This window comes from Merops nubicus, unplaced genomic scaffold (assembly GCF_000691845.1).
Source record: "Merops nubicus isolate BGI_N331 unplaced genomic scaffold, ASM69184v1 scaffold4835, whole genome shotgun sequence".
Classification (NCBI taxonomy): Eukaryota; Metazoa; Chordata; class Aves; order Coraciiformes; family Meropidae; genus Merops; species Merops nubicus.
The window spans coordinates 2,315-16,451 of record NW_008610103.1 but is presented as its reverse complement, the minus strand read 5'-3'; the positions used below and the strand labels follow the sequence as shown (position 1 = coordinate 16,451).

Below are 14,137 nucleotides of genomic sequence, written 5' to 3'. Positions count from 1 at the left end.
TTTTCTTTAGACAACCAGGGGTGATAAGCCTCTAGCATATACCTTTGAGTTAGAATTTACCATGATTATTTCAAAGATTAATTTTTGGAAGGTTATAAATAAATACCTTTATATATATATGCTGATAATGACTCTTGAATTTCATAATGTCATCAAACAAATCCAGAATTTTAATTTTGTTACCTTTCTTGTCATTCTGACTTATATCAAATATTCACATATATTTGATATTCACAAATATCCAATGTTCACACTCCTCAATAGATGTTTGTGGTATTTGTTAATGCTTTATGACAATTAAAGTCTTGGGCAGGAAATGCCTTCACCCATCACGGGTGAAGCTGTCAGAGGATGCTGAAAACAATGAGCACCCAAATCTAGTTGCCAAAAAGAAGCCAGAGCCAGAGAGAAGGATTTTGAAATCCTCAAATACAAGCATTACTAGATCAGGGATATAAGTGGTGGGACAAAGAGTTTTATTCTGTATTTTGATAAATACGTTTGAACATGGGTGTATGGATAATATGGGTACTGTAGACAAAGTTCTTGCCTACAGGAAGCTCCTAATAAAGACTGTCTGCTGTTCTCTGTGATACAGCTGAAGTTTTCAAGCCTTACCCTCTGCCTAGGGAGATATTATTTAATTTGGAAAGCTTCACCAGAAATGCTTTTGTTTTGGTGAAGAAGCTGGCAGCGTTGCTCACAGTGGATTTTGTGGGCTTGCAGCAGGAACTGAGAATTTGCCAGAGAATTTGGGTTTTGTTCAGCATTATGCCTTTTGCTGTCCCCTAGAGACACTGCACAAGCCTCATCCCTTGCAACACAGATGTGTGTGTGGTAAAAGCTAATTTTATGCTGTCTTCAGTGGGGTTTTTTGAGCTTTCCTTTTGGTGCTGTCAGTGTCCATGGGCTTTCCCTGAGCATCCACCAGCCTTTGGCTGGTTCGTGTCCTGGTTTGCCCTCCGAGTGCCCGAGGAGCCACGACAGCAGGAATTTCCATCTCCCCCATGCACCGTGCTGCACGGCACCTTCTCCTGAGCCAGGCCTCTGTCAGGTCTGGTCCTGGCCCCATGTCTCCCCAGCTCTCAGCCCAGGCTGCCTGCTGCTGGGGAGAGCTGTGCCAACGTGTGCCTGGCTGTGCCGCCTGCGGCCGCTGCTCTCAGCACTGCTGGTACCTTTGCCAGAGCCAAGAGGAGAGTGAAGGAATCCTGGGGTTTGGCACTCCACCCTTGTCAAGGTGTGGTGTCTGGCTGCCTCTAGCAAGCCACGTGCATCGTGTCCTTTTCCTGTGAGTTACTTCATGCTGAAGGCAAAAATTCTACAGCTTTAGGTCCCAGTGTAAGTGCAGAGTCTCTCTTTTAGGTCTGAAGTCCTCAGCATCAATCTGAATGATGAAACACCAAAATTGCTGCATCAAGTAAAACTTCCAGGGATGTCTTTGTTCCCTTTCTAAAACCCAGCTTGTCTGTGGCTGGGCAGCAGAGGGATTCAGCATCCTGGGGCCAGTGGACACTGGTTTACTCCAGAGCAGACAGAGGTGGTGAGGGGGGAATGGAGCTCGTGTTCCCTGGTTCAAGGGTGTCAGAATGTCCGTGCACAGCAGGGGGGAGATGTGCTTTCATTCATGGTCAGCTTTAGCATGGCCAGTGCTCATGTGCTGACTGCTACAACTGTTGCATTTCCTTTCTCACTGCAACTTCTGTGTGTAATAAATACTGAGGTGCAAATGTATTCAGATTTTATATGTGTCTTTCACATCTAAAACCTGCATCTGATACAGATGCAACGGGATGTGAACAAGGCCAAATTGTTGTCAGGGTTCCATGAGGTCAGTTGTCCTACTTAGAGATACTGAGCCTAGAGTCAGGCTTCCAAAAGTGGACATAAATCAATAAAATGAAGGATGGTGTGAAGTACCTAGACACAGGCATCATCCCTGCTGTGTGGGAAGCAGAATAAACCCCACACAATTGGCATGGCTCAAGCGCAGATGTTGTCAAATAATAAGCTGTTCTTGTTTACATCAGATTTTCTGTCAGCTGCTCTTCTCCAGGAATTACAGATCCTGCTGGAACGAGAGCTGGGAGCTCCCTCTGCCTGAGCAGCAGCCAGGGTTGGTGCTGGCTTCCCTTTGCTGGGAGCCTGCCCTGCTTCCAGGAGCCAGCCTGGGATCGGCTTCCTCCCCATTCCCCTCGGTGCCTGTTGTCAACAGCTCCGGCTGCCACTAGCAGTCAATTTGTAACTGCATCAGTGTGTGTATTACTGCTCACATCGATAGCACAATTAATGTTGAAGTCAATTTTGGTGTTAATTTTAGGCCATGATTAGTGTTGACACTGTGTGTCAAACTAACGGCGTTTATGAGCGCCATGAAAAGGAGCGTCAGTTAATGCCCTGGCTTTACGGGCTCTTAATGGTTGCATTAAGCCAAGGATCTAGCAGGAGAAGGTGTGTATAAAATTATATATCTAAAACTTGTGTGTGATGCGTGTGCGTTCTGCATTGCTGGTGCTATTCAGGGAGCAAATGACATCTGAGCACTGAATCCTAATCACAGTTTGGAACATCAGAAATAATGATCACTTCTGATCGGAGGTTGTGAATAATTCATCTGGTTTGATTTCCACGTTCTGTCCAGTGATACTTTTCAAACCAAATGTCTTCCTACAGGAGAATAATGGTTCCACTTCTTATGGAAATACTGTGGCACAAATCATTTTGCCAACATAAAAACAGTTAAATAAGATGGTTCCTGCTTTTATTTTTTCCTCCTTCTCTTCTTCATTCCAGGCTGTGCTGGGAATAGAGCTGTGGCAGGAGAAGCACTTGCCAAACTGTGCTGGCTCTTAAGAGCCCGTTTGGAAGCCACTGCTGCTTACCATCACCCATTATTGTCCTGACAGTGCTCCTAGGTGATTAGCTCAGCCTGTCTAATTAACCTGTGAACTCTCCTTTTTTGGTGTGCTGCCGTTAACTTAAAAATATCCTTTTTTTTTTTTCTGAAATAGGAAGCTATCCTCCACTGCCCAAAAATTTAAACAGATTCTACATTGTTCATAGCAAAAAAAAAATAATTTTAGTTGTGCCCTGTGATTTTTATTACTGGATAAATGGCACAAAACATTATTAGGGAGGCAGAAGGACACACAAGTTATTAAAATGGTGCACTTTAATTTTTCTTCCCTTAAACTGCATATGGTTGCCCCATATTTACTAGCTATAATTCAAGAGTTTGTGTTTACTGTGCCCTGGCCAGCTAGTTTCTCCTGGCAAGCATTAACAAAAGGTATTTCATTCAAGTAGAGGAAACAGGAGCTCTGGTTAGGGAGCGGTTCCAAGACTTCTGTTACAACCTGAATTTTCTAAATTGGGGCTTTTAATTTGCCTGTTTTCTATACTGCCAAAAATCATCAAGCTGATAGAAGTGGGGAAAATCTCTTAACATTTTGATAGATGAGAGGCTGTGGCACCTCTCCTGGATACTCACTCAGCTCACTCACTAGTCCTGAAGTGCTGGAGCAAGTGTCAGTACCTCCGCCTCACACGTGAGCTGAGGGTGCTGGGATTTTACTTGCAGCATGTTTAGGGTTATTGTGTAGGTTTCTGGCAGTGCCTTTATGTGTTTCTACCCTGCAGTTTGCCACGGTGACAGGTATTTAGCAAATACAAAGCCTGAGCATTTCTCCTGTTGCTCGTGTGGCTGATGTTCATCTGATGGTGCTTGAAGCTCCCTGGGGTCGTCCTGGCTGGTGGGATCAGTGTAGCTGTAAGGAAACAACTACTTAGGCAAAACTCTGTAAATCAGAGTAAATTAGTGTTACTTCTTTGCTAGTTTGGGGGAAGTTTACAGTGCAGTTTTAGAAACTCTTACCCCATTTTCCCTGCAGGCTTAGTCAGTAACTAAAGCTGGTTTCTGAGGTGGTATCAGAAAGATTTGGTAAATGCCCACTTAAGGATTTTAGCTATGGCAGAGGAAAACTAAAAAAGCCTCTATGCTATGGTAAAGAACTGAGCTGCAGGGGGTGACAGGGTATTGATGGACATCCCTTATTTCTTAGAGGCTAATCTTGAAGCCCATCACTTTGATTTGTGGACTTTTTTAACCTGCTCTTTTGAAATGCAAGCTTGCCCACAGTTCAGAGCTAGAGCAGAGACACAATATCCAGCCCCTGGCATTTCTTTTCCTGCAACAGTCAGCTCAGAAGGACAAAGCTTACTTTGCTTCTCTTTTTTTCACCTTTATTCTTACTTTTTCTGCTGTGGAAGTCCAGCAGTAGAGGAGCAGGCCAAGGAACCCCTGTGGCTGTGTGGGTTGGTTTGGGATGTGTGAGGTTGCTCTCCTGGGCTGGTTGTCTGTGTGACCCCTGCTCTCTGCACACACTTTTGGCCTCTGTGCCTGATCAACGGCTGCATCCACTTGTTTTACAGCCTTGCAACTTTTCCCTTTAACTGGACAATCACACTGGTGTTTTACCAAAGCGTGCCACTGACTTTTAGGGGTTTGTGCCCCTGCCTCTGGAGCTGCTGTGGCGGCTCTCTCCTCCAGACACTGCGGCTGGATGCTGAGATGTAACTGCAAATCTGCAACTATTCAGAGGCAAACAGATTAATCCCTTACGACGTATCAGTCAAAACAGCAGCGGATGAAACTGAGACCAGGGAGAAGGGGAACTGAAACCTCATCACTCTGTTAACTTGCAATCTCAGCTCTCGGGAGGGGAGGTGCACGGGAAGGATCCGCACTAGCCGGTCGTAATATTTTTGGATTGCTGCCTGCTTTACTTCCAATGACCCTTTGATTAATTCCTCTGCCTTTTTATTTTTTTAATGAGCCTATTATGGCATATCTTATTGCAGCTGCTGATTGGATCTCAACTGTGTATTGTGCCATTTTGATTTGGATTAAATGGCACATATCTATCTGCTGCTTCTCCCCTCTCCCCCTCCCGCTTTAGTTCATCATGTTCAGAATTCAGAGTCTCCACAATGAGAGTTTCAGCCCTCCTGATTGCAGAGGATGTGCAATCGGCTTGAGGAATGTGTACTCAGAGCTTATGATCCTTGGGCAAGCGGGGACTGGGTGATGCATGTGGCTTTCAAGGGAGGCTGCTATTTCCATCTGTTAATGGCATTCCAGGATGGCCAGTGCCTCAGCGCAGTGATAGGCGGCAGCTGAGAGATGGGAGATGCAGGGGACAGATGCTGCTGATCTTCATGAGATGGGCCAGAAGAGATCATCTGGTGATTTTAAAAAGAAAAATATGCAGGGGAAATAAAAAAAAGGAAAAAAAAAAAAAAAAAAAAAAAAAAAAGAAAGAGAAGCTTTATTTATTGAGGCAGGTTTGGAAAGAAACTGCTGCAATATTTGGGAAGGAAAAAGGGGAGAGCCAAAGAAATGAAAGGAAGGACAGAAAAAATTATGGAGGTGGTTATGTAATAAAAGGGTTATTAAAATGAGGGCAGGGTGATGAGGTTCTGGGGTGCTGTCTGGGCAGCCTACAGCAGATGGTCAGGAGTCCTGCACAGCAGCACGTCCAGCCTCACCCCAGGACTCTGGCACACGGAGCAAGCGCAGCACCCTGTGAGCGTGGTGTCTGCAGGGTGTTCTGGGCCCCTGGCAAACCCCTGGATGGGGAGAGGCAGGGCCCGTGCTGCTGAGCAGGGTGGGAAGAGAGGTGGAGGATGTGGGATGTGCTCCAGTGCGTGTGGGAAGGCCGGAGTGCTGCCCGCTGTGCCCAGCCCTGGCAGCGCCTGCCGGAGCTGCTGCTGTTGGAGTTCCTGAGGAAAACAAATGGCCCCCGTGTGGTTCCCCTTTCTCAAATCTGGAAGACAGGTGTGGAGAGCTTAGCCACAGAGTGGCTAACAGCAAAGGAACATGATAAAGTGCAGCTGGTTGAAGTTTAGTAAAACAAACTCCAGGTCAAGATAACCTGGGGTGCAACTGTTGTAGGATAATAGGATGAGTAAAAGGAACTGGAACACTAAGATAAAGAACTACTAACCGCAAGACTAAACACAAAAGATAAAAATAAGAGGGGTTGCCATGTAATCTGTAACCAATGGGGAGCTTCACTTTTGCAATATGTATGAGCCAATTAAGAACAATATAAAAAATACCTTCTGATTTTCAATAAACGAGGCTTTCCGATCATCATAGGATGGTGTCTGTCTCCCGCTTATTCTCCGTCAGACAGGCACTTAGGTTTTGTCGTTGTCTGCTCTGTGATTGCAGATTGGGATGGTGGCCTGGAAGATGACTCTGAAGACCCCCGAGTACCCGGACGGCCGGGATATCATCGTCATCGGCAACGACATCACGTACCGGATCGGCTCCTTCGGGCCTCAGGAGGACGTGCTGTTCCTGAGGGCCTCGGAGCTGGCTCGGACACACGGCATCCCCCGCATCTACGTGGCTGCCAACAGCGGAGCCAGGATTGGTTTGGCTGAGGAGATTCGGCACATGTTCCACGTAGCTTGGGAGGACCCAGATGACCCGTACAAGGTAAGGAGGCACAGGTGAAACTCTGCAGGAGCTCACAGAAGATCTTGTTTTCACACTGCTGCTTTTCAGAGAGATGAGGGTAAGCGTTTGGATGCCAATCATCCAGATCCCATATCAAGGAGAACTTTGGACCTAACAGTCTGGCAGAGTTAGTGCTAAATGTTGTAAACATCCCTAGCTTTCACTGACCTCAGCTGCAGCTCCCATGTTAGGAGGATGTTCTTATCATTACCTGGAATTAAATTCTGCTTCCTTGACCCTTTCATTCTGGAAGTGGTTATTGGGGATTGGGAAGGGACTGCAGGTGGGAAGGAGATGAATGAACTGTTTTTTCCTGCAGGGATACAAATACTTGTACCTGACTCCTCAGGACTATAAGAAAGTTAGTGCCCTGAACTCGGTTCACTGTGAACACGTGGAGGACAATGGAGAGTCCAGGTAAGCACAGAATGAAAATGGAATGAAAAGGTTTCTGTTCACCCTTGGCTACACAAGGTGATGTGTGTCATGGCCTTGTTTTCAGCTAGGACATTCTTTAGGACCTAGGTATGTAGAAAGCCACAGCTGTGTGTGGCCAGGGCACAGAAAGAGAGTTAGGAGTTGTATCATGATGTGCCTTGTTTGAGGTAGTGCTCTGTTGGCTCCTACTGCCAGTCATGACTGGGGGTCCTGCAGCAGTAAACACTCAATGACCAGGACAATGATTCTTGCCCAAAGACCTGCAGTCTATATGTTGAAAATGGCTTTTCTGCTAGATTTTGTAGAAGGGATAAAAGAATTCCTGGGTGAAGGCTGAGCCCTCAGTGCATTTTGAAGGGCTGGGCTGCAGTGGTTGTACTGAACTGCCTTATAGCCTGTGGCTTTCCACAGGTCTCCCCAGGGTACATCCTAAAGGTAGCACATCTGAAAATGGGGTGCAAAGAAGCTTTCAGAGCTAGGCTGCAGCTGTAGTGGTGCTCCTGGCCAGAGGGACAGGGGTGTGCTTAGGAAGAAAAAGAAAAAGAAAGAGGGGGAAAAAAAATCCTAGTTTGCAGACTGGTGAGGTCTGACAGAACAAACGGGTGGTGCTGGGTGCAGGGATGTGTGTGTGCCCACACATGTGCTGGGGAAGCTGGAGGCTCTCTTCAGTGAAGCACTTAAGCACATGCTCAAGTACTTTGCTTAGCAAGGGCCTAGTGGAAAAGATAGAAGCCCATCTGAGAGTGCTGAGTAAGAAGGGACAGTGCTGGGGAAGACAGGCATGAAAGGAGAAAGTAAAGAAAAAATTAAGAGCTTCATTATAATCCCTTGTTCTGTTTCTTTTTCCTTTTGGCTGCATTCTCCTCCTTTCTTGCCCTTTTCTCTATAATCAGCCTGCTCCTCACGTCCTGTGAGAGCAACAGAAGAACACATTCCATGGGCATTCCTCTCCCTTGGCATTTCCTCTGTGCAGTGCTGCTCATATGCAGGACTATCCATGGTGTTCAGCACGGCTGCAGAGTGAGCCCATGTACAGGTCCTGGCCAGGTTTTTATGCAGGTTATTCTTTGGAGCTTTAATGATATTTAGTCACTTTTCATTTTCTTAGTAGCAAACTGATTCAGCAAATCACTGGACCTTGTGACTCAAAGGCTGTCTGTGTCTCCCTCAGGTATAAGATAACAGATATTATCGGAAAGGAAGACGGGCTTGGAACAGAGAACCTCAGAGGATCTGGCATGATTGCTGGAGAATCATCTTTAGCCTATGATAGCATTATCACCATCAACTTGGTAATCCCCCACTGCTTTCTATTCTTCAGATAGTATTGTCTGGTTCAGCTAAAAATCTTGCAATGATATCCATCTGGGATCAGACTTCGAGTTCATGTAAATTGGCTCCTGTATGCTTTGAGCAAGGCTCCTGACACCATTACAGGGCTGGGTCCCTTTTAGACTAAAATTAAACTGTTTTTACAAAACAATCATTTGGCTTCATGTTTGCTCAGTCTGTAAGTTACTGCTTCTCTTTTTTAAGGTAGAATACACATATGTTCAGATGCTGTGCTTTATAAAGAAAGTAGATTCTGGACTTTTGCAGTGAGAGTAGATTTTGTAGCCTTGTAATAAAAACATGCCTGGTTTTATCTAGATGTTTGAATCGATAGAGTTTGGCTGTGTGGTAAGACAGAAATCAATGTGATTTCTTCTTTTTCTTCTTTTTTTTTAGGTTACGTGTCGGGCGATTGGGATTGGGGCTTACCTTGTGCGGCTGGGTCAGAGGACTATCCAGGTGGAGAACTCTCACATAATCCTGACTGGCTGTGGAGCCCTCAACAAGGCAAGTCTTTGTATTTCAGTCTTCAGAGCTGTGTGAATTGAGTTGGTGTTTCTGTGAGTTCTGGGAGACTCGGGGAGCTGCCACCACATGCCCATCACTGCGTTTGATCCCTTTTCCTCTCTCCCTTCTCAGGCTCCTCCTGATCAAGGAGAGCAGACCCAGGGCAGCAGCTGTGAGACTCTCCTGCCTTTGCAGGCTTGTTCCTGGTCTCTGGTCTCTGCTCAGGAGGCAGTCCTTCCGTGCACGTGGGGTTTTTGACAAGAACATTGTATTGACAGCTGGAGGTGCTGTTCCAGGTGTCCTGGCTGGAGGTGGGCAGGAGACCTGGGCAGAACTGCAGATCTAAGGGCTCCAGCATGAACCAGGTGAAGGGAAGGAGGAGAAACAGCCTTTAACACAGGCTGTGTGCAGTGACTAACTGGAGGAGTGGATGAGCTCACTGACTGGGCAGCAGCTTCTCCCACTCCCTGTGTACTGTGATAGAGGGGGCAGGGTCTGTGAGACCGTGTTTCAAAATACATGGGCCAGAATCACCCTGAACTTGGAGCCATCTGCAGCACTGCATTAGCACTGGGGGAGCGTGTGGATGGTGATTTTCAAGGGGTCAGACCTGCTGGCAATCTCAGCTGAGGGAACAGAGAGAATAACTCAGGCTGTGAGAGAGCTTACTGCTTTTGCTTCTAAAGCAGTGCTTCATTTTTTTTTTCTCCCCACCAGAGGCAGGTTTTTCTCCCTTGCTGCCCCAAGCTTATTAATACTGCAGCCTCCAGCTCCTTGTGTGGAGCAGACACGGCTCGCAGCCGACTGGGCTCTTGTCCCTCTCAGTGAGGGCTTTGTTTGGGCAGGAGTTGGGATTGTGTGGTGCCTGTGCCCTTCCCCATCGTGCAGCTTTGTTCTCAGGCACTCTCCAGCACCTGGGGTGGTTGTGCTTCAGCACAAGCTGCGTTTCAAGGAGCGCCTGCCTGACAATGGGAGATAAAAGGAAAATAGTCTCTCGTTGAATTATTCCCCTGAATAAAGGGGGCTCTGCGGAAAATGAAGCATTGATCCTATCAACTGTAGGATGCAGCACCCTCAGTTAGATCTCTTACACACATCACACACACCTGCATCAATGGAAGGAAAAGAGGCATTTGAAGATCCGTCCTTTAAAAAGAAATTGAGTCAGTTTAGTGCTTGCTGAAGTGGAGTAAGTTGCCTGGTTCCAGCTGTCATTTGTTGGGGATCGGGGCCCTGCAGAGTTTCCCAGATGGCAGGGCCAGTCTGTTCAGTCCTCCTCTTCTCTCTCCTTTCCAGGTTTAACTGCATTCTCTACTGGTGTAGTGAACATTTGTTTTTATAGGACTAGATTAATCTCACTGAATTTTAGGCACTTAAAAATTAAGGATTTAGTCTAAATTAAGCACCTGACATCTGTTGGAAGGCGTAAGCAGAAGGAGATGCTTTCTGGGGGTGATTTATCCCGTCCCAGGAATTTCAGTGGGCTGAATACTCCCATGTGTCCTTTTCTCTCTTCCCTGCTCCTTTTGGAGGTGTGTGTTTTTATATAGGCACTGAACCTCTGCCTGCTGACAGGTCAGGAAAGGAGGAATCTATTGCATCCTATCTAGCTTTCCCAGTAAGACACCAAAGGCCAGAGCAAACAACAAGTTTGCCTGTTCTTGAGTAGTGGGAGACTGGGAATTCCCACTCTCACCTGAATATTGTGTGATGTTTCTTGCTAGCTTGTATGATCTTCGTTTTCCAGTCCCTGCAGTTCTGGCCACAGCTTGTTGAATGGATTCAGCTATAACTGCATCCCAGAAGTGGCAAAATGATGTCCAATGCTAGCCTGAAATGATCAAGCTCAGTCCAGCTGAGATCTCAAGGAGGGTGTGAAGCAAATGGTGAATGCTGGTGCATTTGCATCACCCTGCCATGGAGGTTGTGTCTGCTCCAGACTTACCCTCTGTCTCCCTGTTCTTCTGTGTAAACTGTTAAACATTTGTTCCTTGAATTCAGATGGGCAGTTTGAGGTTTTTTTTGCCTAGAAGTTAGGTCTCTCAATTAGTCCAAGTCTTCCCTTGTAGGAATGCAGAGGCTATTTGGGCATGATATATGATGTGTTCTGGTTCATTCGTGTGAATAAGGCTCCAGAAGGGTCTCATGGTGGAAACCTGTTGTGGTTTTTGTCTGTGGAGCAAGTGAGCCTTGGATTAGATCATGAGAAGAGCCCTGGGCAGCAAAGTCAGTGCTTTACTTTGTGGGAATTAGAAGGTCACCCCTCCAACTGGCAGGGTCTTAGAGGAAAGATCACGAGTGAAACAAAGAGAAATAAATGCAAACTGCTACCTTGCAGGATAGTTGGAAGTGAATGTTTTCTCACACAATTGCATCCAAATATTCCTTTAGCTTTTCCCAGCTAGGTGTCAGAGATTGGGGACAATGTTTTCCATAAAGGATGCTGCACAAAGCTTATGTGTAGCCTCTTGTCTGCATACACGTCGCCTTCAAAATGTCTTCTCTCCGTGAGACGAGAATGTGCAGTGCAGAGATGTTTCTGCAGCAGTGGAGAATATCAGCCTGGCAGTGATCAGTGAGGCTTTCTCTGGAAAGTTGTTTGATTTTCTGTTGTGTGTGTTTTTTGTTGTTGTTTTTTTTTTTTCCCCTTGTGAAATACTGGATTCCTTTTTAATTTACAGGGGAGCAGAGAGGGACAGTGACAAACATTACGTGCCAGCAAATCTGTTGCTGGTCTTGTTCGTTGTTATTATGTAAAACCAGCCTGAGGATTTAGGTGTAGAGGGAAAGGTCCAGCTGCCAAAACCAAACCGTAGCCTTTAACTTAGATGATGAGCTCAAGGTCAATATCATTTTGAGCTGAAGCTGATGTTTGGTTCTGGAGGTTGACTGATCACGTGCTGGCTGTTGGCTGCGTCCGTGTCTCTGCTTTGTAAGTAGAGAAGCGCACCAGGGGGAGGCACCTGCTGCCGGGCAGGTTGGAGGATTCTCTCAGCCCCGTTGCCTGTCGGGGGGTGACCAGGAGCTGCACAAGGTTTCCCTCTGCTCCTGATGAAGCTGTCTTTGTTTCTAGCCCAGCCCGGGAGGCGAGGGGGAGAGCTGTGGAGAAGGTGTGCTGCTGTGTGGTGGGGCGCGGGGGCTGCGTTTCACCCGCACCCCTTTTGTCTTCCCCGGCACCTTTCAGCAGGGGGTGGAGAGGTGGAAATGACATTTCATTCCTCTCCCTGAGCCTGTGCCGAGCCCGCTGACCCCCCTGCAAATTGAAATAATGATAATGCGCGTCTCCTGACTGCATCAAAGTATCAGCACATCAAAAGCCAGGAGGCATGAAATGCAAATGATAAAGTGAAAGCAGATGGATTGTGCATGATCGCCTGATGCCCAATGAATTTTAAAAGATGCTGGTTCACATGGGGAGAGGGGCTGAAATAAACACGTTATCCCTGCAATTTTTTTTTTGTTCTTGCTGCTCACTCCTGACAATATTTTTTCACACTTCAGCGAGCAGCCACTCCATCTCTCTCCCTCCCTCTCCCTCTCTTTCTCTCCCTCTCTCTCCCTTTCGCTGTCTACCTCACACACGTCTCGGGTCATGTCGCCGCAGCTCCGGTGGAAATAATAAGATATAAACCACGAGGTTGTTATTTGCATAGAAATAGCATGGAGCCCCAGGCAGCATGGGAGAAGGACACAGAGATCATTTGTCTAAAATTTTAATGAAAACTTTTGCTGAGGCAGAGTTTTTTTTTTTTTAACTTTCCCTGCCTCCCCCTTTTCCCACCCCCCTGCCTTCCCCCACCTCCCTCAACTCCCTTTCCTCCTCATAAGCTAAACAGGGGGAGGTCTCGTGCTGGAGAGGTGATGTGCTGCTGCCCTGCACTAACAGGTTAATTCCAGTGGTTTTCTTTTTAATAGAAGTAAGACTGAAGAGCTCAGCACCCCCAATTTATGCGTTGCTTACATGGTCCAACCTTCCTACATTTCATTTCAGTCCTCACAAGGATCTTCCCACGTCTGTTGCTGACCTATTTTTAATTAGTTTGCTCCTCCTTGCCTTTTGTGTTTAGAAGGAATCCTGACTTTGAGACTGTTTTGTTAATGTAAACAAACAGGGGCTTTCCATCACATTTTCTCTACGGATAGACGTTCTGGGCTCTTCCTAAGGGAAGCCAAGTTTAGCAGAGATTTTCAGGAACTGCTGCTAACTTGATGCACCTCAGCTTGTTACGTGGATGTTCTACCTGGTATCTCAAACAGTTCATCTTCTGAGTGATGATGAACTGTCCCACACACAGCACTTCACAGTAGAACACCTAAAGTGGTCGTCACCTCTGGAAGTGAAAGGAAGAACTGAACCAGCAGACTGTTCTGTTTCCTCTCCCTCCTGTTTAGTTTTGTTTTCCCCAAACTCTCCAGGCTTGGCCTGCCCAAATGATGCCTCAGGCCCTCAGCCTGTCCTCCAGTGTGCTGGTCCCTGGGGTCCCATGGCACCACCCTGTTGGCCTGGTTTGTCAAGAACATCCACGTGTGCTGAGCATGAGCTTGACAAATACCACCTGCCAGGAGTGTTTTTTTATCAGGAGTCAGAACCCACTAAAATACAGATTGTGCAGAGTATAGCTCAGACCCAGAACCCCAGGCTTTGCTTCCCTGCCTGCCTGGCTGTGGTCTGACTGCTCTGATCAGCATGGGTGTGATGGCAGCTACTTGGTGCCAGCTCAGTCTGGAAACCTCAGTTCATTTGTAGTTGCAATGAGCTCATCAGAGGGAAAGTACCTGCTGGCTCTGGTGCCTTGGCAGGGTGGGCAACACCATCCTCAGGATTTCTTTCTGTATTTTTGTCTCCAAAATTATCTTAAACAATGTGCCTGCTTGTATAACCTCCTCTAGACCTGAAAGCACTCAGGAAGCAGTTTACCAGATTAGCAATGCACTATTTCTGTAAATTTGGGGGGTTTGGGGAGAAAACATTTCTGAAGAACAGCTTTAAGAGGGATGTTTGGGAGAAGAACTTATCAGTGGAAAGTTGGTGGCTTGCTCCTGCAGTATGTAAATATCTAAGTAACGTCCAAGTTGCTTTCCAGCAGGTCCAGTGACCTTTCCTGAGTCCATCTTTCCTCAGTACAGACACCACTCGTGCATGGTAGGACATGAAGGTGGTAGGTGCTGGATTGTGCCATGAGAGCAGAGTGTACCTGCCAGTCATGTGGCTGTGGATGAGCCCCCGAGGGCTTGTTGGTACAACAGACCATAACTGCTGCCAGCATCCTTTTGACAATCTGAATTTAAAACCCAGCACCCCAACAGCCCCTCTGCAGGAGACCAGGAGAGAATATC

At 46.8% G+C, this 14,137-nt stretch overlaps 1 protein-coding gene across 1 annotated transcript in view; it reads left to right on the top strand.

Moving 5' to 3' along the window:
- LOC103773405 (acetyl-CoA carboxylase-like) overlaps nt 1-9,165 on the top strand; it is a gene marked incomplete at its 3' end in the record, with an annotated part of 30,020 nt that extends 20,855 nt beyond the window's left edge. Inside the window, exons 10-14 of the mRNA XM_008940772.1 lie at nt 6,233-6,502; nt 6,843-6,940; nt 8,133-8,253; nt 8,690-8,800; nt 9,079-9,165. Coding sequence (XP_008939020.1) covers nt 6,233-6,502; nt 6,843-6,940; nt 8,133-8,253; nt 8,690-8,800; nt 9,079-9,165 — 687 coding nt within the window. The remainder of the gene's footprint in view (nt 1-6,232; nt 6,503-6,842; nt 6,941-8,132; nt 8,254-8,689; nt 8,801-9,078) is intronic.
- Between the last annotated feature and the right edge of the window lie 4,972 nt (nt 9,166-14,137).